The 26,241-nt window shown below is 36.5% G+C and overlaps 1 protein-coding gene across 6 annotated transcripts in view; it reads right to left on the reverse strand.

Annotated features, from left to right (window-relative positions):
- Window positions 1-2,295: 2,295 nt before the first annotated feature.
- The window catches only part of ETV1 (ETS variant transcription factor 1), a 93,088-nt gene continuing 69,142 nt past the window's right edge, over window positions 2,296-26,241 (reverse strand). For all 6 annotated transcript variants that reach the window (XM_036079473.2, XM_036079474.2, XM_036079471.2 and 3 more), the window contains 5 exons: window positions 21,132-21,200; window positions 19,458-19,526; window positions 16,024-16,193; window positions 10,397-10,498; window positions 2,296-5,430 (listed from right to left, as the gene is read on the reverse strand). In XM_036079473.2, the coding sequence (XP_035935366.1) occupies window positions 5,209-5,430; window positions 10,397-10,498; window positions 16,024-16,193; window positions 19,458-19,526; window positions 21,132-21,200 (632 nt within the window). In that variant the 3' untranslated portion in view covers window positions 2,296-5,208. The remainder of the gene's footprint in view (window positions 5,431-10,396; window positions 10,499-16,023; window positions 16,194-19,457; window positions 19,527-21,131; window positions 21,201-26,241) is intronic.

Consider the following 26,241-nt stretch of genomic DNA (forward strand, 5'->3'; position numbering starts at 1 on the left):
CAAGGACGTTTTTGTTTTGCCACGAGCCTCAGCTTCTCCTCGATGAAGCCAATGAGTGACAGAGGCATGGATGCTGGCTCCACATGGAAGTCCCTGAAATAATTTAGATGCTCCCTTCCCCAAATTTCTTCCCAATATAGTTGCTGAAAAGATTAAGTGAAATAATGTATTAAGAGAGATTAGAACATAAAACTAGAAAAATGTTTATCAGATGTCCTGGGACCTAACTTACCAGAAAGAGAATAATACATCGGAAGTGGGAGAAGGGCAGCAAAGACATTACTCAAATGCTTTGGTCATACATTAAATGATTAAAATGATTCAGATGGTTAGAAGCAAGTCAAAAATTTAGGCAACCTTTATCTAAGTTTTAGATATGCCACTTTAACTTAATAAACCTTAAGTTTTAGATATGTCACCATCCAGAGTGATCACAATAATACTTTCAGGGTCTGGACTTTTATTTTAGATTTAAATTTTGAGCCTATTTAATTTGCTATAATCACAAATTTCATAGTCTGTTTTCTCAAACCATAATTTCAATACATCTAAGTGAATTAAAATAATTTCAATACATATAAGTGAATTAAAAATGTCTTCCCCATAGAAACATAAATACCATTTTAGAATGGAAGTAAATAAGAATATTGGAGTCTATGTGCAGAATAAAAACAAACAAAAACCTACCCTACATATCAATTCCTAAACCATAGCTATTTTCTATATAATTTAACATTCTAAAATCATTATTACTTCTATAAAGTTGCCCACTCTTCTTACACTGTATTTTTCCATAATTTTTTTATAAATTAATCTTTCTAAAGGAGTCTCATGTTAAAAAAAATATATATTAAAGTCAAGCCCTGAAAGTACTAGTTCAGTTCTGAGTTATTAGGCCAAATTCTTCAGTATCATGTCCAACACTGATATTTTCTGGAATCTTGGCTATTATGAAATTCTTATCACAATTGCTTAATATGCTCAATAGGCTTTTTAATTTCCTTTTATTATTTTGACCTAATTTCTTTCTTTTTTTTTTTTTTTTACAACTCTATTTTCTCCTTCTTCATGTCAAACTCCAATTGGAAAAGAGCTCACTCACTTATTTTTAAATTTTACTTTTTCTCTTTTAAGATACCCAGTACAAAACAAATAGCCTTCTCTCTAATGTTTTGTCCTTATATGCTCTTGAAAGTATTGCTTGATAGACCAAGTAACTCATTTTAGAAACTCCCATGATCTAATTAAACACTATAACAGTGGGTAAAAGATTTCTGTCCTTGTCGTATAAAGATTAGTTGACTCATATTTTAGAATTGTTCTTTTGAGTAACAGACATACTCTGTAATCCTCACCTAAAAAACAGGAATCCCTTACAGATGTTAAGATCGTATAGTAACAAGTCATTCTAGCACAAAAAGAAATTTATTTAAAAAATATCTCTCTGGCTTGGACAACAGAATTAACTGTGCTACTACTCCGTAATTATCACACCTTACTTTTTTTCTCTCATTACCTAATATTTACATGAGGGGTTATTAAATCATGTAAAAGCTTGATGCCATTACCAGATGCTTTAGTGGAACAGGCGAACTTTAATAGAATGCTTTCAGTACCATTTCTAAGAAGTAAAACTATTTCAATGGTAAACAAAAATGTTCTTCAGTAACTTCTAATCCTACCTCCAACAATAGAACATTTTTTTGCCCATAGGTAAATCAATCAGTGTTTTTACTAGTGTCTTCATCTACATGACAGGCTGAGTAACAGCACCCTCCTCATGCCCCTCCATAGCCACGTCCTGATCCTGGGAACCCATGAATGATATTGACTTCCAAGATATGATCGAGTTAAAGATCTTGAGAGGGAGAGATTATCCAGGGTAGACCTTAAATGAAATCACAAGTGTCCTTAGAAGAGGTAGGCAGAGGAAGAACAGACTTTAGTAGACAAAGGGATGTGACCACAGAAACAGACATTGGAGTGACCAAGCCAGGAGCCGGGAGCTGGAAGCCAGAAACGTCAGCAGCCTCTAAAAGTGGAAGAAGTTAAAATGGGATTCTCCGCTGGAGCCTTTGAAAAGGAACAGGTCCTACACACACACTTTGATTTTAGCACCTTTAGACTCATTTTGGATTTCTGATCTTCAGGACTATAAAAGGACACATTTGTGTAGTTTCAGACCATTAACTTTGTTATAGCAGCTACAAGAAAGTTAAAACAATCTGTAAAAAGGAAGTTCAAATAAATGACCTCTAAAATCCTTCTAGGATTTGAGAGAACTGATCTGCACTGTTAGCTTTGTGGATTTTTATTTTTCAGCATTTTTCATAGGCATAACTTACAAAAAGTCATTTTTAATTAGTTATTCAGGATATAATATTCTTTGATTCTTTGTTGGAATCAGTCTCCTGGGTAATAGCTTGTCATGATCAAGAGGTGGCAAACATTAGGGGAGATATTTCTTTTAGTTTATTTTACCAAGTTGAAGGAAAATGTTATATTTTTAATTAATTTTCTATGTTTGAGTAGCCAATTCAATTAGAAATTCAAAACACGAGAATCTTGCAGAAATCAGCTGCCAGATTTATTAATCTATCTGAAAATAAAAACAAGCAAACAAAAAGTAGAATAAAAACAGAACTTAAAAAAAAAAAAGAAAACTTTGGAATACATTTCCCAAAAGAGTTTATAATGCAATGTTTTGAACCCTTCTGTATTGGAAATATCCTTAATGTTGGCCAATTACTCATTTTGTTTTGTGAGTCACTACCTTAAGCAGAAAAATAGTTTGTCCTTAAATATTATATAATTAATACCAGTTCTTCCTTGATCCCTTAAGATAACTCATAGTCCAATTCTTCCCCAATGGGAAATTAGAACTAGAACTTTAAAAAGAAAAAAGAAAAAGGAAAAAAAAGAAAAAGGGGAAAAAAAGAAAAAGAATCCTCAATACAATTTCATTTAGATGATATTTTAAAGACCCACTTTTAATTTCTCCTTCAATTTCTCCAAATATGTTAATTCTCTTTCCAATAAATCTTTAGCTTAATATTTTAAAATTTGTTTTTATTCTAAGTGCTGTAAATGGCCATATGAGCATAGTGGGGGGGGGGAGTTCTCATTTTTAAGGCATACTTATTAGCCCATAATGGGCCAAATGATATATATAAGGTATATGCAGAACAATCATTGAAATCACAGGTTACATACATACGTTGAAATTAAAATAGGCCCTTTTGTAGGATTAAATGTGAGTAGTATTGATTACGGTATGTGGGTTTCCCAATAACCGTTCAGTTTAGATACATGAGCTGTGATCTGTGCCACGCTGGAAAATGGGGTAGCCAGGAAATCATCTTTCGACAATCTTTCCTGTGCTCGTCAAGAAATGCTTTTATAGGTTCATTTTGGCTTTGTGTTTAGGATTTTTTTTTTCTTAACATTTCACTGTAGGCGCTTAAAAAATGTTGTTCCTCTGGGATATTGATGGATTGGACAAAATTCAGGCTTCTTGTTTGAATGGTTTAGCAAGCTATTCAAAGATATTATAACACCATTTACTTTTTTTTTTTTTTGTCCAAGGTGAATGAAACAACATATCCTGCTTTCAATTATTTTCTCCAAATGCCAAACACAAACAAAACAAAAACCTTTGAAACTTTAAATCTTTAAGTTCTTCTTTCAAACAATCCAATCACATTTACACAAGTGTCCAAGTGTCCAAAACAAGGTGAGTATCAGCGCCAGCACTATGTCATACAGCAACTTCCTCAGCTTCTTCGACAGTTTGTAAATTTTCTATTTCACCAAAAGTTACAAAAGTTTCCACAGTTTCCCTTAGCAAGCTGAAGCTTACTCTTCATTTGTCAATGTGCATAAAAGCTGCTCAGAGCATAGCATGGCATAAGCTATTTTTTAAGCAATAAATGGTTGGAGTCATCTATTTTGTCCTGAAATGCTATCTGTAGTTCACTGCATTGCTTATAAATGGTCATAGTAAATTCAGCATGAAAGAGAATATTACAGAAAAGACAGCAGCAGAAGCATTAGCATTATCTAATATTTATATATGTTATCAACATAACACAGCAGTAAAAGGTTTAAATGCATATCAACGGGTACCATGTCTAAAAATTACTATAGTACCTATTTAGTGTATTGGATATTTTTCTTAAGGAGTGCTTGCTGTATCTAGAACAGCATAATATGTGATTTAGTACAGTTAATTCTTATCGATTAAATAATGTTTCTTTATGTACTCAAGGAAGTGAGATAGATTTTTTTTTTTTTTGCTTCATTGTGATCCCAGATTTAACATTTAAATGAAGATCTCAAAGGACCATGACATATCATTATTTAACTGAAATGGGCTTCAAAATATTTAAATGACAGTATGATTTGCGTCTCAACAGCAAGGTGGCACCAGGTACACGGAATGCTACTGGCCTGTGACTCGCTTTGGAGCCAGAGTCCAAAACTGTGCCCCTCATTTACAGTCATGGTGATCACTCAACTTCAGAGAGAATTACCCATTTTATGGTTATCCTCTGTGAGTCAGATAGAAAGCAAAACAAAACAAAAAACAGCAAATGCGATCTCTAAATACCTTTTTACAACAGGTGCAAAACCAGTCATTTCTAACAGGTAAACTGCCATTTACAGTAGGTTTTTTTTGTGTGTTTTTTTTGTTTTTTTTTTTAAGTTTTTTTTGTTTTTGTTTGTTTTTTGTACACCTTGCAGAGACTCAGAAATGAGAGGGGAAAATGCCCAAGGCAAATAGTCTCCAAGTGGATATTTACACAATGTGAATTAACTGTACCATAGATACCCAGAGAAAATGAACATTTTCTTATGTTGTTATGAAATCAAATAAACATGATATAGCTTCATCATACTTAAAACCTGTAGGACCCCATCCCAAGCCTAAGTAAAAAGTAATCCCCATATTCCCCCACCCATTCACCCATTATCTTCCTGTTACACAGAATAAATGTTTAGATTACACCTACCCACCCTCAAATAAAGTGCGCAGTCCATGGCAGACCATAGAATAATGCAACAGGAAAGCCCCTTTTTGTGTATTATTATTTAAAAATAAAATACAAACAACAAAAATCAAACGAAGATTGAAGAGAACTCAGAGAGTCTCTGCATCCTGCAAAAAGAGGAGAAGCGCGAGGAGGCCCTGCGTGACTGTCACTTGTGTTAATACACGTAGCCTTCATTGTAGGGGTGGGGGTTGCAGCAGCCCCCTTCGGGCATGTAGGCCATGCTCTCGTCAAAGTGAGACAGAGGCACCGTGTCTTCTTCATTGATGTGACGTTCCATGTCCGTCTTCAGCAGTGGGCGCTGATTATCTGGGAAGGCCATGGAGAACAGGGCTTCCGGATCACAGACAAATTTGTAGACATATCTCTCTCCGGCCACCTGATGAAAATACGGAAGAGAAAAACCCATCCTTATGTATGGTGACGGATGTTAACTAAGCTTACCAGGGTGATCATGTCACGATATATACAGACAGTGAATGACTAGGTTGTGCATCTGAAACTGACATAAGGTTATATGTCAATTAACCTCAAAAGAACCACAATCTTCACAATCCCCAAATGGGGAAGAGCAGGGAAAGAAAAGAACAAAAACATGGTTTAATATGTCAGAAAGGAAGCATAACAAAAGGAAAGCAGCCAAATGTTAAAAGATATCCATGAAAGCAAAAAAAAAAGTCCTTACTTTGTGCAATAAACTTCAGTCCAAGAGAGGGAAATGCGGCCTTGAGTAATGATTGACCTTGAGTAATTACATTCATTCCAGGCACAGCTAGAAAGCTTAGCAGTTTGCTTGTTTTAATATAAAGGTAAACTTACATTGTTATTTCGGGGGGGGGAAATCAATGATTTCATGCAGGTATCTCACAGTGAAATTTTGTGTCCTTTGCTTTAAATGGTTATATCTTTATTTATAAAATAACTGGACCTTTAAGGTGTAGTGAGTGTCTCCCTCTTAATATTACATTTCTGAAATTGTAGAAAACCTAAACTTCCAAACCTTAAAAGAAAAATGTGCTGTGTTCTTAATAAGACAAGACTAGTGACTCACTGATTCACAGGGTGAACTGGTTCTTTTCTTTCTCTCTCTCTTTTTTTTTTTTTTTTGGCACTGTGTATTCTCACCAAAAAAACAAAAAACAAAAAACCCAAAAGATGCATAGCCTTATTTAAATGAAAGATGGATCAAGAGGACAGCATTATCTTGGGTACATCACTTTTAAAAATGAAGGCAAGATGCATTAGACAGAAGTTAAGGATGTGTGTAAAGTGTCAAACTGAAGTAAGAGGTGTAAAAAAGTGAAGGGAATTTAAAATATACAATGCATAGGGAGGAAATGAGAAAAAGAAATGTGAGAGCTGCCTGAAATAAAGGAGAAATACCATAATTTGTAGGGAATGACATGTCCCAAACTTAAATTTTGAAGACTAATGTTTCTCTAGGAAATTATAAACAATTGAGTGAAACAAATATGCAACCCCCCCCTCCATTAACAGACAAAACTGAGGTTCTCAAAAAAACAGGGGTGGGTTGGGGGTGGAGGGTGGGAGGGGGTGTGTGTATGAATACAATTCTTTGTATTGACATTGAGGTAAACCTCCATGTGTATGCAGAGATTAGTAATTTTAGAAAAGCGAAAATTATTCAATGCCTCTGGGTTCCTATGTATCAAAAAAAGGCACTGCTGGTTGCTTTGCCATGGAGAATGTTAAGTTCATGGTTTGTAAACTATCTGTATATGTTTGGAAAATAACAATCAACTATCAAAGAGTGCTACTCTTCTGGACTCAAGATTTACAACACTGTTTTGTCCTGGATGTTTTAGCTTATAAGAGGAGCCAATTTAGAGAATCCAAATAATCTGAATATTCTTAGGTTTGAATACAGTGAACACTTAGCTTTTATGAATTTGTACATGTTTCTTTTTTTTTTTTTTTAAATTTTATTTATTTGACAGAGGGAGACACAGCGAGAGAGGGAACACAAGCAGGGGCAGAGGGAGAGGGAGAAGCAGGCTTCCTGCTGAGCAGGGAGCCCGATGCGGGGCTCGATTCCAGGACCTTGGGACTATGACCTGAGCTGAAGGCAGATGCTTAACGACTGAGCCACCCAGGCGCCCCTTGTACATGTTTCTTAATCGGTCCTCAGTTCCCCTTTTTTTGTGAAACAGAGGTGGGAACGGCTTCTTTGGAAAGCCTCTTGTAAAACTGAGATGGAAGTCTCTAGGACATTGCACGGCAAACAGAGAAGTTAGTGTAAATTCATTTACTTTAGTCCTTTATAAAAAGGAAACTAAGTTCATAAAGGTGAAATTGCCATAAAAATAAAAACAGGCAATATCAGAAACAAAGCTAAGATATGAAATCCTAGTTTTCCCTTTATTTCTTTATTCAAAGCTTTTTGAGAAAAAAAAAAAAAATGGCCTGCAGTCCTTAGAGCTTTTAATAACCTGCTTTGTTTTGTTTGGAGCCGCAGAAAAAGAGGTATTTGCTTCAGGCTACTGGTAGCTTTTTTATCCAACCTGTTGCTATTGGTTATAATTAGAAATGATTTGATAAATCACTGTGGGGAATTAAAATGTACAGCATGCAATCAAGATTATAAAATCTCTTAAGGAGTCTGCCTTAACTCATGGCTTCCTACGATTTTTCATACGAAAAAAACATTTTTGGAACTACTACTATATTTATGAAACTATGTTAAATGTCACGGAGTTTAGAACAAGCGCTGATAATTACCAAGGGAAATAATGTCTTTCATTATTAGTAATACAATTACAATCTAGAAAATGCTGTACATTAAATATACCCAAATCACAGTGCTGAGATAGATAAAACATGAATTTTTTTTTTTAGGGGAGATGAATTGGAAGTGAACAAGGAAGTATCTTTTGAACTGTGCTTTGAAAGACTAGATATTTAAATTATGTGTTAACCTTTTAAATCTCAGAAGTAACATAAAAAAACTGGCGGAAAATTAAAAAAATTATAGATTAAACCAAAGGAAATAGTGATCTATCATGATATCATCCACAAATAACTGCTGTTAAAATATGTGCACAGATTTCTCTAGGCATTTCTAAGTTTTGAAATACAAGGTCACACCTGTACAATGTAAAAGCCAAACTCCATCATTTCTTATCTCTTTCAGAACTACTGAAATAGGCAGGGTTTTTCTACATGTTTAGATCCATTTGATTATTTTTATTTCAATTTCTAATCTTTCCAGGTAATTGTCCTGAATATACACCACACACATATATAATTTAAGTTTAGAAACAAGTGTGGTCATACAAACATTTTCCCCTACACACTGAAAGATAAAATTCCACATCATAGGGTTTTTTGTTTTTTTTTTTTTAAGGACGGCGTAACTACCCTCTGAACGACTCTGTTAGGAGTTGCTTAACCATTAGAATGGTACAGATGTTGGGTACAATCAGAAGGCAAGACACTCTATACAGAGGGCAGGACAGCAGTGACGCAGAGGGAGTCACAGGTGCGTCAAATGGCAGCAAGGAAAATGGCTCAAGGCATGTGAGGAAGAAGAGTAAACATGTCTGTAAAAATGGTGGAAAGCCTTCATTTTTGGGCTCATTACAAGTAGACTTCAGTTTTGTATGTTTCACCATCAAACAACCTATGTTTTCTTATATTATGCAGCAACACGCCAAAAGTTCTGTCGCATACAGACGCTTTGCTAGTCTATCTTAGCTGATAAAGAAATAGTTGCAGGGGCGCCTGGGTGGCTCAGCCGTTAAGCGTCTGCCTTCAGCTCAGGTCATGATCCCAGGGTCCTGGGATCAAGCCCCGCATCGGACTCCCTGCTCAGCGGGAAGCCTGCTTCTCCCTCTCCCACTCCCCCTGCTTGTGTTCCCTCTCTCGCTGTGTCTCTCTCTCTGTCAAATAAATAAAATCTTTAAAAAAAAAAAAAAAGAAATAGTTGCAAATAGTTTCTTTTACCTTATTTCATTTAATAATGACAACAACTTGATGAAGTAAGAACACCACCATTTAGCAGGAGAGGAATCTGTTCAAAACGGTGATCCACAGAGAAGGCAGCGTGCGAACCTAAATCCTGCGTGCATTTTCCTTGACATCTGCGCACCACTGCCCAGGGGACCTGAGCACCTACAGCGCCAGCCCACTGCATGGGTCAGGAATTAGCTAGACAGTGAGGGAAATGAAAGGAATGGAATGCGTCTGAAAGGATTTGGCTGCAAATGGGAAAGGTGGGTTGGGAGGAAGGGAGGAATTAAAAAAGGACCCCAGGGTTGAGGTGGAGAAGACAGGGGAGCAGGTAGGTAACGGTTATATGTCTTGAAGGTGAGATTCAGGGAAATAAGAAGTGAGTAATGAATTCAGCCTTATCTTTCAAGCATCTTGGGCACTGTAACTTCTGAGAGCTGGCAAACTCCAGAGCACCGATTCCCTTTGGTCTAAAAACTCAATGAAGCTGTTTCCTCTATTCTAGCATGTTTCATGTAGCAAATGGTCTGGTTTTTCTTGGCGTAACTACAGTGGTATAAAAATATGCCACAATCTGCAATATATAACTAAGTTTGTGTCCCCCACATGAACAAAAGATGCAAAATAAAACAGTAATGTTCACAAGAGATAAATCATAAACTTAGTTCACAGCCTAGACAATAGGAATGAATACACATGCAAGGCTGAAGGATGTAACAATAACAAATATCCGACGTTTTAACTTTATTCATTTATTCATTACCTTCTTCAAAAATTGTATATTTTGTTCTATGTGGATTCCATTTGTTTTATCATACGTTTTTAAAAGCCACCTTCAAATATTTAGAGAAGCTCATTTGAAATAAAGTAAAATACATTTACCTTAACTTCATTCACCAATGAAATAACATCAAACACTTATTTTTAATAAATGGTTTAGGTAACTAAGCTGTCAAACAGCAAAACCAGGGAAGACTTCAGACAAGAAGGGGAAAAGTAAGAATTCAGTTAGTATTGGAATCCATAAACAAAAGCATTTCAAAATTATGTAACTGTGGAGAATGTAGCAGACTATCAACAACTTCTGGGACTATATGGGACTATTAATACTGAAACAACATTTTTTACCAAATACGGTAAAGTTGGGACTTCCAAAAAGTCTACTAGTTTCTATAAGATATTATTACATAGGTCTATAATGCCAATGGATTTATAAATAGAAAGGCTTGTCATACACCCAAAACCAAGAGCTAAGCATATGTTAAAATGAGTGAAAACCTTGCTTCAGCAATGCAATGACATGTGGCTTTTAAAGTATGACATGCAGATTAATGTGCAACATTTCAATGAATTTTAATGCTGCTGTAGCTGCTCACCTTTTGCATGATTCCTTTCTCATAATAATAGCGAAGCGAACGGCTAAGTTTATCATAGTTCATAGCTGGCCTGTTTTTCTGAATGCCCCAACGCCGGGCCACCTGCCACCAAAACAGAATTACATTGTACTGTTAAGTATTACCTTATCAAGATATTTCATAAAACATTAGTGAATTAATCAGTTACTTCCAAATCTTCCAAAACACATCCAAATTAAAGACATAAGTAAAGAGGCAAAAGCTATCATGATCTGAATTTTCCTGTGTCCTGGTTTGCTTTTAAACCAGGCGTGCAGTGATCATTCTGCAACTTCACAATAGAATTCTTTGTCACTATTGTTTTGGATACAAAATCAAATGGAAATAAGGGGATGTGTTTACAGTGGGAATGAACAGGCTGCAATTCACCAAAATGAGGCAAGTTTCCCATTCTGAGATATACTGCCTGTTTTTTCCTTCTTAGTTTTTCTGATAAAACCTATAGACCAAGAACAGCTTAGGGATCTCTTTGTAAAAGTGTTTTCTAAGGTTATGATAAACTAAAGAAAAAAAAATATGCTGTTTGCTACAGAAGGAAAGAATGAACAAGTGGCACCGTATGTGTAACAGAGGAAAGAGTATACAAATTCATAATCTGAACTGCAAATAATTTTTATTGCCCGAAGCAGCATCAGAATAAAACTGTAAACAATACTAAAGTGGAGAATTAAGCATTCATTTAGAGAACAGTAATTGGATACTAAAAATAAGAAGGAAGTGGAAAAGGTCACCATGTACATGAATCCACAAACAAAAATCTCTAAAGCAGAATGTCCACTTTGTTGTTTAGTGAAAAACCTCAGAGCTTCTGAGGAGGTGGCTTTGGAGGAGCAACTTCTCTGGCAAAGCCGAGTTTTCCAAGGAACCCTCCTTCCTCAATGTATATATACATACCCCCCACACCTCACCGCCACCCGGGGCTGGCTGAAGCATTACACTGAACCATGCAGCGTGCTTCTGCTACCCCAGCTAAAGTCAGGTTCTCATTAATTTCCGTATTTTATTCATCTGAGCAGAAACTGCAGCTGTCGTGCATACCTAGGCAACCCCAAGAGAACATTATCTAATAGGGTTAGTGTTTTCCTTCATTTCTATGAAATTCCAAGTTGTTGCTATGTCACATATCCTAAAATAGACTGCTTTTCAGAGAGATCGTTCTGTCTCTCTCCACTTTATTAGCAATTACCTTTTCCCCAGGGTTTTTTTTCTTTCAAAAATACTGATCCTTGCTATTTTCTCCCTCCCTAATTTGTATTTCCTGAATGAAGATACAATGTAATTTAGCCACATGCATCAGGATACTTCTTTTAAGAGCAGAGAGATGTGATGTAACGGGAACATGACTACGTATCCAAGCAGTCACCATGGCAGGCACACCCGAATTTTCCAGAGATAAACTTCATTTTAATCTAAGTGTTCAAAGCAATAGTGCAATGGGAGGGTGGCAGTAAGAAATGAAAGCCATACTATCTAAATAAAATGTCTTTTAAAAACCTAACAATGATTCATTGTTTGCGTATAACACCCAGTGCTCCATGCAGAACGTGCCCTCTTTAATACCCATCACCAGGCTAACCAATCCCCCCTCCCCCCTCCCCTCTAGAACCCTCAGTTTGTTTTTCAGAGTCCATAGTCTCTCATGGTTCATCTCCCCCTCCGAATGCCCCCCTTCATTTTCCCCTTCTTACTATCTTCTTCTTCTTCTTCTTCTTTTTTTTTTTTTTTAACATATAATGTTTTATTTGTTTCAGAGGTACAGGTCTGTGGAACCCTACATCAAAAACTAATGATGTAATATATGGTGATTAACATAACATAATAAAAAAAAAAAAAAACCTAACAATGGACATCAGCAAATCTTTAACAGATTTGGCAACTGAAGAGCATGCTAACCTCGAAGGGCCATGAAAATAAACTCTTAATATTTCCTTAAATTAAACACCAGTTTCTGAATACCTTTTCATTTATAAATGATTCTCCTCTAGAAATTCACCAGGATGCACCCAGAAAGTAAAATACTTGCAACCAACTTTAAGACAACCCTGTGGAAGGCGCCTAGGTGGTCTAGTTGGTTAAGAATCTGCCTTTGGCTCAGGTCATTATCCCAGGGTCCTGGGATCGAGCCCCAAATCAGGCTTCCCGCTCAGTCTGCTTCTCCCTCTCCCTCAGCCCCTCCCTCCCCCCCAACCCTGCTCATGCTGGAGCGCGTTCTCTCTCTCTCTCTCCCTCCCACAAAAATAAATAAGTAAATAAAAATCTTAAAAAAAAAAAAAAGATAACCCAGTGGAAGTCTCTAGGGAGAGAAAGATGGTTTTTTTTTTTTTTTTTTTTTTTTGGATACCATAAGCAGATTCTGACTTTTAGGATGCCAGTTAATTCTCAGCACAAGTGGGTATTAGGAGACATTTTAAAAGAATAAAATATATTCTTAGAGGTGTTTGGATTTGTTCAATGTCACATTCATCATAAGGGGAAGAGGGACACACCAAAACACCTCTGAGATGCAGACAAGTTATGCAAGGTAAGTTCTAGAAACCTGCTCTACCACAGCGTGCCCACAGTTAACAATACTGTATTGGACACCTAAAAATTTGGAAGACGGCAGAGCCCACGTTAAATGTTGTTACCACAAGAATAAAAACAAAAAAAGACTGAAACTTAAAGTCAACAAATAATACAACTAATTTCCAGGAGAGGTTAGACCACCTACCAACTCAGCCCACTCAGCGCTCATGTGGGAGCCACCCATCACTACCACCTCCAGCACCGCTCAAAGCCAGCGCAGCGTTCTCAACATGGAGTGGGTGTTGTGCTGGCAACACTTCCAGTGACTTCCTTATGATACGCCTTCAAGTGAAAACTTCGACTATTAGTAAGGAAACCGAAAAGGCGACTACACTATAAAAATCTCTCTTGGGGCACTTGGGTGGCACGGTTGGTTAAGCAGTTAAGGGTCGAGCTCTTGACTGCAGCTCAGGTCAGGATCTCAGGGTCGTGGGATCGAGTCCCATGTCAGGCTCTGCGCTCAGCGTGGAGTCTGCTTGTCCCTCTCCCTCTGTTCCTCCCCTCACGTACACTCTCTCTCTCAAATACATGAATACATAAAATCTTTAAAAAAAAATCACTCTTACTGTCAAACGAATTAAGTAGGAAAATGTAATAGCTCAAGCATTAATTGATTTTTAAAAATCATGTTTGAATACCCAACAGTAAACCTGGAAACCACAATCAGGTCCTGGTTATCAGAGTTCCTGGTAACTCTTCTAGCTCAACAAGTTTGAATAACTTTGAAAGACTTCTTCTCTGAGACCTAGAGATGCTTTACTATGTTAATAATTGTTCCCTGAGACAATTCCCTAGCATCTATGATGAATTTGAAAATAACATCTCATTATTTCAAATATCTCAAAAAGAGAGATGTTAAAGAGCACGTGCTTGCTAACGTTACCAAACACACTGAGCAGATCATCAGCCCAGGATGACAGCCTCACTCAATATCATTTTAAACTGCAAAATGAAATAGAAAGAAATGAACCAAGGAGTATCTCCTACAAGAATGGCTTCAGAGGCACCTTCCAGGAGCCATGCTGAGAGAGACCCTCAAAGAGTTCCCGTGTGGTACAAGGAGGAGGGCGACCGTGGGCCACAGAGGCTAGAGAAATTTCACAAAGACTTCCCAAAGAATAAACTTAAATGGCACAGCCATTGCCTAATGGAGGCAACTGCAACAGCGAGCAAAGAGGCATTAGAAATGTGATGTTTCATTGTGAACAAAAGCCTTAGGAGGCTTAGTACTTACTGAACAACTACCACTGAGTTAGTTACTTTTTGGAAATGGTCTACTGACTCTGAATCACCTGGCCCTTTTTTACTTTATGAGTCTTCCACAGAAAAGGTATCTAAATGTTTGTTGTATTGAGCAGAGGTAATGGTATGCCTTTCGTGCATTTAAAAATCACAGAAATTCAGAATCTGATGAAGTTAATGGTCATCTGTTCAAGTCTTCTATTCTTCTTATTCAACCTGAACATCATGAAAGTCAACAACTGCTAAAGAACTTAATTACATTCATAAGGATTTTATTCTTCTGAGATCAATAGTGACCAACATAATTCAGTAATTTTTTCACCTTAACAAATATATGGAAAAAATAAAAAGTTCTGTTTCTGCTCACTTCATTTTAGTTGTAGGTAAAGGGAAATAACTGATATAAATTCCTGTTGAATGTACTCACTTCTAGGATGAACCAACTCTTGCAGTGATTATTAACATGTGTGATGAGGTGAAGAGCATACACTCCCATCATGTTAAAGGGCTTGCAAGTTACTTTACATTAAGTGTTTCCAGTCTCCCTTTGTTAGTGCTTCACATTTTTACGGGTCTTTCACTTACATCATTTAAGCACATCTACATAAAAATGAATTTCCTTTGACAGACAAATTAAGCCTTAGACACACTATGAAATTCAAATACCCAAATACTTAGCCCATACTAGATGATGGATATTTTCAAATTCTGATATCGAGCCCTCTGTGCGTGTGTGTTTCATTAGGGCAATGGAGATGCAAAGCTAACCCTCTAGACTACTAGTGTATTGATATAATCTGAATTAGACATAATTATGCTAACCAGCTCCTTTTATTTCAAACTTCTTTTAATACAAATTTGAATCAGACCATCTCTTAAATAAGGAAGATGACTTATTTTCTGGATATCAAACAAGGACATGTTATCTGATTATGAATGAATATACGGTTTCAGAGGGCAGAAAATTTAAGATGTATGGGCCCATTAGCCTAGGTTGTAGATGTCCAGTCTATACTAATCCAAACTAATCACTTTGGGTTCAAAAATAGCTGGATATCTTCCTAGATTTTACACGTTTTTGAGGCGTTTAGACTCTACAGCCAATATGAGCAGGCATAGGCATGTTAATTGCAAGTCATCAGGGATGCCTGGGTGGCTCCGTTGGTTAAACGTCTGCCTTCAGCTCAGGTCATGATCTCAGGGTCCTGGGATCAAGTCCTGCATCGGGCTCCTTGCTCAGCCAGGAGCCTGCTTCTCCCTCTGCCATTCCTCCTGCTTATGTGCACTCTTTCTTTCTCTCTCTCTCTCTCTCTCTCTCAGACAAATAAATAAATAAAATCTTTAAAAAAAAAAAGTCATCCATTGCTTTCTTGACTAATGTAAACTAAAGTCGATTCTAATAGTAGCTGAGAAAGCACCTTTAGTAAGATACAAACATTTTTATATATAAAAGTCACCTTTCTGTAGAGGTCCAAAATGCTATCGGTGGGTTATGCTGTAATAATAACAGTAGTTTTAAGCCTAAAGCTAGACCTGAGGAGAATAAAAATTGAACTGAGAAGTTTTTCAGGAAAACACTCCATTTGCATGTGCATGAGGGTCATATTCATTTCTTATTTTAAATGTAGACTTTTTTTTTTCCCTTTGCCCACTTTCTAATTCAGAAGGTTTCCCTAAAGTTTTAAAATTAAAAAAAAATACATTTTTAGCATATTAATCAATATTTGTTTCTTTATATTGTAATATATCCAATTTTCCTAACAAAAATCTACTAAACCCACCTCTTCAGGCTCAATCAGTTTAAATTCCATGCCTCGCCCAGTCCACGCAATGAAATGAGAATTAGAAGGGTCATCCAGAAGAGCTACCAAAAACTGCCAGAGCTGAAGTGATCCCCGCCGCTGGTATGTGGGTCCTTCCCGATACATTCCTGGCTCCTGTTTGATGTCTCCTAAATTAAAAAATGTTAAAGTTTCTATTATTAGCAATATTACGACATTTACATAAAATTTACATTAAACCAATCATGAAAATGTTTCAGCCACAACCACTTTACGGGTTTCTATGAAATATAACATTACCACTTTAAATAGGGCTTTAAAACAGTTAAAGGATTTAATGTAAACCAAGAACCTGTACAAACTTACAGACAACTATATATAACATATAAGGGTCAAAATATAAATGCAAACGGGTGTAGAATAAATCCACGAATGTCATTTGCTTATTAAAATTTTGTATAACTATCTTTCTGTTTTCACTCATTTATTTAAAAACCATACCATCCAATCACACTTCTTGCTTTTATTGTTAATGACATTATTCACTACTCTAAGCAACATGGAAGAGGGAGTAATTGATTTTAAGCTCTGGACATTTTATTTGTACAAATTCTGCAAACTATACTTTGTAATACCTCATTGACCAGTACATGAAAAAATCTGCAAATTTTAATGCAAATATTTCAAAGCAAATTTACTTTTATTTATTTATTTTTACAGATTTATTTATTTATTTGTGAGAGAGAGAACAGGGGGAGAGGCAGAGGGAAAGGGAGAGAATCCCACGCAGACTCGCGCTGAACCCCATGTGGGACTCGATCCCATGACCCTGAGCTCATGACCTGATCCAAAATCAAGAGTTGGATGCTCAACCAACGGAGCCACCCAGGTGTCCCATCTCAAAGGAAATTTAATTCTTAAATTCTGAGTTAAGTAATCTGTACTTTATGTAAATTAGGAAAATCGCACAGGTAAATCAGGGCATATCGGATTATCATCAGACCATCTTTTTCCCACACCTTCATACTGGCACTACCACTTTCTTAACTGGCAGCAAATAAAAATTCATTTTTCTTTATCTCTTGTTTGCATTTCAGTCACGTGAATTTAGCTTGCTAGTCTTTTTCTAAAAGTGCAATCTAAAAACACAGGAAATACAGGAGCTTTCTGTAAATCTATCTTTTTAATCAAGAAAGTCTGGTTTGTGTTACCTTTATTTGTTATTTATATATAGTGTAAAAACCAGTAGTATTAAGTAGATTACAGCAATAAGGGTGTTAGTGTTGTAATTCTTCTGGTATAAATCTGGTCAGTTATTTTGTTTTTAACAAACAAAAATTCAGTCATAGCTCCTGATTATTTACATCTACCTCCAGTCAACCATCCCCAAAAATATGTGGAGTTGGTCACACTGGGGATTGAGTGTCTAGGGCCCTACAAACATATCATTGTTAATGCATGAATTTCTCTTCTCCACTATAGAAACAATTCAGACAGAATATATTCAAGCCAATCTATTCACAGTAAGTGTGAATTATAAAACAGACCAGATCAAAGCTTCTTAAAACTTTCTTTTGGTTAATAGACAGACATACACCTCTTAAAATAATTACAAAAGAACAACACTTTTAAAAACCACAACCAAAATAAAATTATTCAGTCAATAGCTGTAAAGAAATCATTATGTCATTTTGGTCTAAGCTAGATAATACAGAAGTGTCTCTTCATATTGATTTCAATGACAGTTTTATTTATCTCAGTTTTTCCTTCAGAGACTTACAAATTTTTTCATGGAGGTAACTGAGCAACTTTACAGAGAGAGTGAAACACTGTCAAATTTTATAATCTCTAGATTGTTTCTGCCTATAAATGTGACGGACTATTCTAGCCTTGTCAATGAAAAAATAACCTTTTGCTTTTCTATTCTCTTGTTCTCTAGTCCTTATCAAATATAAAACTATCTTGCAAAAAACATTTTCTTAGTACAAAGTTGAAGAATATTCAAAAGTCAAAGGGAATAAATAATCAAGATAGATTGCTTCCCTAAACATTAGTGTGACTTAGGCCTGTTAGATTATATCATAATCCCACTCGTAGTTTTGAGCTCTTTTTATTTCCTTATATGTCCATACTGGTAATCAAGATTTCTTAAAATGTTAAGCTCACTAAGAATGAAAAACAAAACAAAACAAAACAAAACTGATGGAGTTCATTCCCAAAAGTGAAGGCTTTATGCTTTGTCTTAAGAGAAAAGGCCGTGTTTTAAGAACTGTGACTCTGTTAATGATGCTAACTAGCACATACCACACTGAAGCTCGAAGCTTAAAACTAACAGCTACTTAGAATAAGGCCAAAAAAGTGACCCCTACGAGAGCTTAACCCTGTGACCTTGAGTGAATTTAGCCATTTAAAGGAAGACTAAGGAAACAGATCTTCCCCAAATGATCATTCTTTCTGAGAAAGGACCAGAGTAGCAAAAACCTCAGGAACAGAGTAGTCTTCAAGAAACTAATTAGAGATGGAGAAGCAATCTGAGCATGCACTTTGCTGTTTAAATAATGACAATTAAAAACTTCTGAGAGCTACCAAGTCATTACAGCCATGATCCCTAAAGTTTGCGCAATCAGCTAATCAGAGGGTCCCTGCTCATTTCCTGTTAAACAATCAAAGCAGGAAATACGGAGACCACTCTGAAGAACCACTAAATCAACTAACTGTTCACTTTTCCCCAAGCTTCCTCGTAGATGCTGACTTCTGCCACCTTTGTCAAGAAAAAAAAAAATTTCTATCTAACTTGACACTTTTTTCTAAAATCTGGGACCTTTTCACTACAATAGCGAGTGATATTAAAAAGGTAATGCTTTCCTAACTCCATCTTAAGCAATTACAAAGTAACTGCACATTAGTAATGAACATCTTCCCAGGGGGGAAAAAAAAGGAAAAACAAAAAAGAACGACTAACAATCACTAACTAAATGGGCAGCTATGTTGTTCCTGTGTTCCATAATGCATCTTTTCATGAACAATAAAAGGAAAGAGGCTGCATTAGTCATCTGTGCATCCACAGTAGCATGCTTTCTGTTCTGCTTTGTTAATTATGGGATCAGCTTTCAATAAATCTCGAACAACAAGCCACATGTGCTCAGCAGGGCAATGGAAAGACCCCTCGTACTCTACACAAAGCTCAGCAAGAATGATAGTCTCTGGTAGTATCTTTAAAAATGAGATCTCTCATAGGACAAAAGAAAAAGCTTCTGAATAGGGGAAGGAAGAGAGAATTTATAAAAGGTAAAGTTTAGCAAGAGTTGAATGCATCATAAATGATGTGCATGGAAATCTTTAAGCAGGGATGTCAACTGTTTTCAGGAGAGTCAAGGGTGATCGCTCCACTCCCTCTTAAAAAAATGGAACTTGAAGCACAATGAGAAACCTACCATCAAATTTCTCCGGGACAACACAAGTGTCATCGTAAAACTGCCTGGGGCCCTTCTCAAACATACAGCCTGTGGGAGGAAATAGGATACATTTATTCATGATACAAATGAAGCTCACAAGCAATTTAAAATACAGCCATTAACCACAAAAACTGGGGTAGAAAAGGACTTTGCCATTTTTTAGCTCCATGACCTTAGACACACTATTCAGCCTCTGTGTCTCTGTTTCCTCACCTATAAAATGGGAATGATAATGAATCACCTATCTTAAAGGGGTTGTTGTGAGGATTAACTGATTTAATACAGCAAGTTTAGAATAGTACCTAGTGCACAGTGATATATGACAAGTAGATATTTATATTATTACTACTCCAAGCACAAAGCAGGTAAACACTGCCAAACCTAGAAATTACAAGATACCATCTCCTTTTTCATTTTCTTCCAAGTTTTTTTATTCATGAGACAGGAGGAAAATCAAGATGAGTTACTTATGTTTACCTTGCACAATTACCCTGATAAACTGAAACACATTCAGTTTACCTCTTACTTCCCCAGAGAAATATTTAGCTAGGCTAACCTCATGTTTTCATCTTCAACAGCCAAGACAGTTTTAATTTTCCTTTTTAACTGTCCTTTTTTCCTGTAACAAAACTAAGTCCACAGAAAAAAATGCAAAATAAATCAACAGCTTTTAGCAATCATTTTCTCCCCCATATATCCTTGACTGTGACCTTCACTGAATCGTTGCCGTCTTTAATTACCAGTAAGAAATTTCATATACTTTAGTCACAGTTTTCTTTCTCAGATGTACTGGTCTCTACAGTGAGTACATAACATTAACAATAGCAGTGACAATAATTACACTGGATTTCTGCTAAATTTTTGGTCCCAAATATTTTGGATTTACCAGCTTATTATACTCTTCTTCAAATATAAGCATTTACTTCTATCAGTATCACTTATGCAAAACAACCAGTATTAGACCTAACCTAAAGAAGATGCACCTATCCCATCTTACTGAGGAAACAGAACGTTTATGCCATAAACCATGCACATATTTCCAGAAACACCTTAATAGGGAATGTATCCAGAGAAGATCCTTGTTATCCATTACTTTGCAGGTATCAAAGTCCATTAGATCAAAGCTTTCCCACCATGGTTACCATGAACACATCCACAATAAAAACTCCCTTCTGTAGGCCTCTCTTGTGAAATTCCATTCTTAACAATTACTTGTCTAAAAATGAAAAATCCAGGATATATAAAGGCAAGTATATTTAAATCTACTCTCTTTTATTTCAAAACACAGACTTAGCTCTTAGAGCAAAACTGAAATTCCTCAAAGATAAACTTCAGTAGAGAGTAGTAAGGTAGACTAATCTATAAAGCACATGTTCTGTTTTTAAAGGATGTGGTTGTTGACAAAAAAAAAGAATACAGAAATCCACTTTTCAGCTGTTTATGTGCATATGACTCTTGTTAACAACCAAATTCAAGATAACATGACCTGAAACATCTTCCTTTTACTTTAAAAAGATAAAGTTTTAAAATAGTGGTTTAGGGAACATAGTGATTTTTTCCATAAAATATAATGATTAATCAAATGACTGCATCTTTGGTACCTCTGATAATTTTGACTGTATTTACAAAGAATTTCAATAATAGAAAACTTAACTTCTGTTCTGCTGGGATGAGCCAGGAAGCCTTCTTGCCTCATATAAATGGAGTGGCAGCTAGGCACTTCTGAAAGAAGAAAAAGCATCAGTCAAAGAGAAGTTTGGAGCTGAAAATGTGCTGTTACCAACAGAGTGCAGACAGGAAAATAACAGAAACTGACATGAGTCTCCATGAGGGGAGCTTCTCAATGGGTAGTTAACATTTCAGACAGGGCCCACACAGGAAATGGGAAAATGAGGGGCACCTCGGTGGCTCAGTCGGTTAAATGTCCGACTCTTGATTTCGGCTCAGGTCATGATCTCAGGGTTGTTAGATGGAGCCCTGCGTTGGGCTCAAGCTCAGCAGGGAGTCTGCTTGAGATTCTCTCTCTCTACCTCTGCCCCTCCCCCAGGTCGCTCTCTCTCTAAAATAAATAAATAAATCTTAAAAAAAAAAAAAGAATGGAAAAATGAGAAGCATATCATGGCAGACACAGATTCTCTTCAACAGGCATGTAAATTCAAAGTTTTCCCCACGTTTACTAAAGGATGGCTCGCCTGCAACCCCACATGAATGTGAGAGTGCTCTTGGAACAAATGGGGTCATGAGTAAAGATACATTTGGGGCATTTGTGGGGTAAATTTGTATATCCCATGGTATTCAAAGCAAAGATCAACAAAGACTCAGTCATGGTTTATTTCAGGAACACTGTTAGAAATTATTATGAAAAGACAAAACTGCCACATCTCTTAAAATTACTCTAGCCTTTTAAGGTGACTGCTATTTTTCACCCCCAGATAAAAAGTATGACTGCCTTTTTATTTTGTTAAGCACACAGGTAATATTCAAAACGAATGGGGCTATAAAACAGAAATCCAACCATTTCATAGCAAACACTATTATGACGCTACCTAAGTTAACTCATCACTGAGAAAATAAACTTGGTTAATGGTTAAACTTGAGTCATAGTGACGGCTGTTTATTTAACATGTTTAGTAGCCTAGGTATAGGGAAAAGGACAGACATATGGATTAGGAGACAAAAGATTAAAATTCAAGTTCTTAACTTACTACTAATAAAGCTAAATGACTTTAGATAAGTCATTCTGTATCTAAGCTTATATAAAATAAAGGGTTGGATCAGATGTTATCTAAAGTCTATTACAGTCGGGGCGCCTGGGTGGCTCAGTTGTTAAGCGTCTGCCTTCAGCTCAGGTCATGATCCCAGGGTTCCTGGGATCGAGCCCTGCATCGGGCTCCCTGCTCGGCAGGGAGTCTGCTTCTCCCTCTCCCACTCCCCCGCTTGTGTTCTGTTCTCGCTCTCTCTCTGTCAAATAAATAAATAAAATCTTTTAAATAAATAAATAAAGTCTATTACAGGCTCAAGTTCTTTGATTCTGAATAGAATGTCACTCACTTGACCAGAGGTTGATTTCTAGTGAAGCCAATGAAGTTGTAGCTTCAGGAAGGACCCTCCATTTACAGGAATCCCTTCCGATGCCCTGCAACTCATTTTGTAGATGCTGTTGCTTTCTCTTTTTCTTTCAGAAGGTTCCCCAAATTTTATATTTTAGGTCCCATGAACCTGGGCCCAAGCCTGTACATAACATATACAGATTCTATAGGAATGTTTAAATATATGTGACTAAATTAATTCTATCATCTGCAGGTATCCTCAAGTTTTTGAAACTTTCAACACATACAAAAATAAACTTATAAAATACATAGGACAAATGTCCTATTTAATATAAGAGTATGTCCTCCATTCTACCACTTGTAGCAAGTACATGATTTCTGAACAAGGAATAAAGAACATTTAAATGAATTGGGATCTAAAGACCCTCATCTCTTCTTAACTATCCATCCACAGACTTTCATGTTATAACAGATAATTAGCACTATTTATTTGGCCTAGAGGCCATTCTTTCTTGGTCTGGAATGTTCCATTTTTAAAGTCTATCTGATTTCTAAAAAAAAAAAATTTGCCTGGTGATTAATGTCAACCAAAATATGAGATAATTTTTCACAGAAAAAAGCTTACATGATTTTAGTAAAAAATATCTTAATGGCAATTCGTAATAGCGATAACACTTAAAAAGTATGTAGAAATCAACAAGCTTATGAGTTGAAAACAATATAAAACTCATTATCAAACATTTTAGAACACCATGCCTTCTTTATATAACATATGATCTAGTATATAATTCTGACCCTGCAAAAGACAGAGTTTATCTTGTTTCCTGATATCAAGAAACTTATAATGGGGTTGCAGAGTAGTTCAACTTCTGCGTTACCAAAGAGCTAGCAGTCCATTTTATCCATACTTTTTATTTTTTTTTTTATTTTTTTTTTTTAAAGATTTTATTTATTTATTTGACAGAGAGAGACACAGCGAGAGAGGGAACACAAGCAGGGGGAGTGGGAGAGGGAGAAGCAGGCTTCCCGCCGAGCAGGGAGCCCGATGTGGGACTCGATCCCAGGACCCTGGGATCATGACCTGAGCCGAAGGCAGACGCTTAATGACTGAGCCACCCAGGCGCCCCTTATCCATACTTTTTAACCAGTCGTACTTCAAATTAATTTTTAATGTTATGTTGATTTATTGCCAGGCATAGGACCCTCAAAGCAGCTGGGCCTAGGAGGGACAGCGTTAATGACTCCGCCATCAGTTCAGCAGCTGTTTAGAGGTAAGAATTTTGTTGTACCAATGTTGACAGCCTGCCACAAAACACTTTTACTGACTGCTGCCCAGCTGGGGTATGGCTGTAGGCTGCTCTCGAGGCAGCTAGAGGAAAACCTATAGATTAAACTCTATTATATGTAAGTGTGACTAAATGCAGTCTTTCCTCCCCAGGGGGGGACAAAAAGAGGAAGAGAGGAAATTCAAGCATTTATAAGAAACACTCAAGTCAAAGTTGAAGGAACATCTTATAAAAGTGCTGTAACATAATACAAAATAAGCACGATCCTGGGTATGTGACATCAAAGATAGAATGTGATGATCATTTCACTAATTCCCACATCTCTACGGACCTTGCCGATTTGTTATTTCTTGTGCTAATTCTGTAATATTTTTTCATAAATTCTACTTATCAATATGACATTTAAAGTATACTGATTTAGGGGCACCTGGGTGGCTCAGTCGTTAAGCATCTGCCTTCAGCTCAGGTCATGATCCCAGGGTCCTGGGATCGAGCCCCGCATCGTGCTCCCTGCTCAGCGGAAAGCCTGCTTCTCCCTCTCCCACTCCCCCTGCTTGTGTTCCCTCTCTCGCTGTGTCTCTCTCTGTCAAATGACTACATAAAATCTGTAAAAAAAATAAAAAAAATAAAGTATACTGATTTAAAATTCATAATAAATTAATGATTTATAATAAGGCTAAAGCCAGAACCTCTATTACACTTCCAGAGACCAAACTTGTGATCTAAGTTCTAAGAAAAGCCATGAGTGGCAATTTAGGGGGGAAAAATACATATATAAGAATATAATTGTGTTTTTTCCATTCTTAATACTATTTATTATACTCCGGAGTAAATAAAATTAACATCAGCTCTTGAAATTGAGACACTTGGCGAGCACTGTTTAAATCCAGTCTATCCTTAAAATCGGTATCCCTTATAGAGTCCAGAGAAGCCTGAAAAAAATATGACTAAGAGGAGTTTATTCCCCTCAAGTAACTAAAGTCATGTTATCCTAAAGTGGTATCAGTTAATTTATGACTATCAGAGTGGGTCAGACTCTAATCAAATTGTAGAAACATTTCCAAAGTGATTATTCAATCAAATGACTAACATGGTTAATTAGGAGCCATAAACATTGCTCTGAAGTTCATCAAAGTAATGACTTGCCCAGAAAAATTACTGCTAATTAAATTGCCTGCTGCTTTCATTTCTACCTTATCTAATAAAAAATCCAACCAATGAAGTTTGGTATTACATTTTAACTTTTGCTAAATGCTCAACTAAGAACCAAACTAGCTAAGTGGGGACTTCAAAGGCAAATGTTCTGTGGTAGGAAATGGAGGCCTTGCACACATATGCATTCATGTGTTTTCATGGAATAAAGCTCCCAAAATTCAGCAACAATAACGAACTGCTGTTTAACCTAAGCACAAATGTTACTAGGACAGCGTATTCATTCTGCTCTATTATGTGTCCGTAGTTTATGATGTTAGGGCCATGAGCACAGCACTGTGATTACAAATGTGCTCCTTGTCTTCTAATAGACCTGATTTTGAACCTCAGTTCTGGTATTTCGTGGGAGTATGACATTTTATTAGTTTTTTCACATCTCTAGCTCTCAACTTCCACATCTGTAAAATGGGAATAATACGTGATATCCTTCAAAGGGTTGTGGAGAGGGACCCTATGGGCAACATTTCACTTAATGCCAAACAGTGAGGATTCAAGATACGTGCTTATCCTTAATAACAGAAACTATTTTTAAGTGTCCCGCACGAGTGTTTAAAGTGAGTGAACCACAGTACTTAAAACTAAAAATAATTATGTATTTAAATTATTTTATATCTTAATTTGCTGTTCTTAAAACAATTACTTAGTGAGAAGGATGAACCTGTGATATTTAAAATATACTGATTTAAAATTCATTATAAATTTATGATATCAGGTTTAAGTGAGAATCTCTATTACATTTTCAAAATATTTGGAGGTACCTCTTTTGAGCTTCTTTTTACAATGTTATGCCCTGATGTTTGCTGCTAAATGACTTTGGTTTAAAAAGTTTTTAATTCAGGGGTGCTGGGTGGCTCAGTCGGTTAAGTGTCTGACTTTGGCTCAGGTCATGATCCCAAGGGTCCTGGGATGGAGCCTGGTGTGGAGCCCCACCTTGAGCCCCCAGGGAGTCCTGTGCTCAGCGGGGAGTCCCCTTGCCCCTCCCCCTCTGCCCCTCTCCTCCACTCGTGTTCTGTCTCTTTCAAATAAAAGGTTTTAAATTCAATCTATATATTGAATTATGTAAATTTAAGACAAAGGATTTTATATTATTTTGAAATGTATGGACCAAAAAGCACTACAATAGGACACTTAGCATGGGCCCAGTCAGCTTGCTGAAACTAAACTGCCTGTAATTTGTCACACATGAATTCGGGGGATGATTAGCTGATCTAACAT

This window comes from Halichoerus grypus, chromosome 12 (assembly GCF_964656455.1).
Source record: "Halichoerus grypus chromosome 12, mHalGry1.hap1.1, whole genome shotgun sequence".
Classification (NCBI taxonomy): Eukaryota; Metazoa; Chordata; class Mammalia; order Carnivora; family Phocidae; genus Halichoerus; species Halichoerus grypus.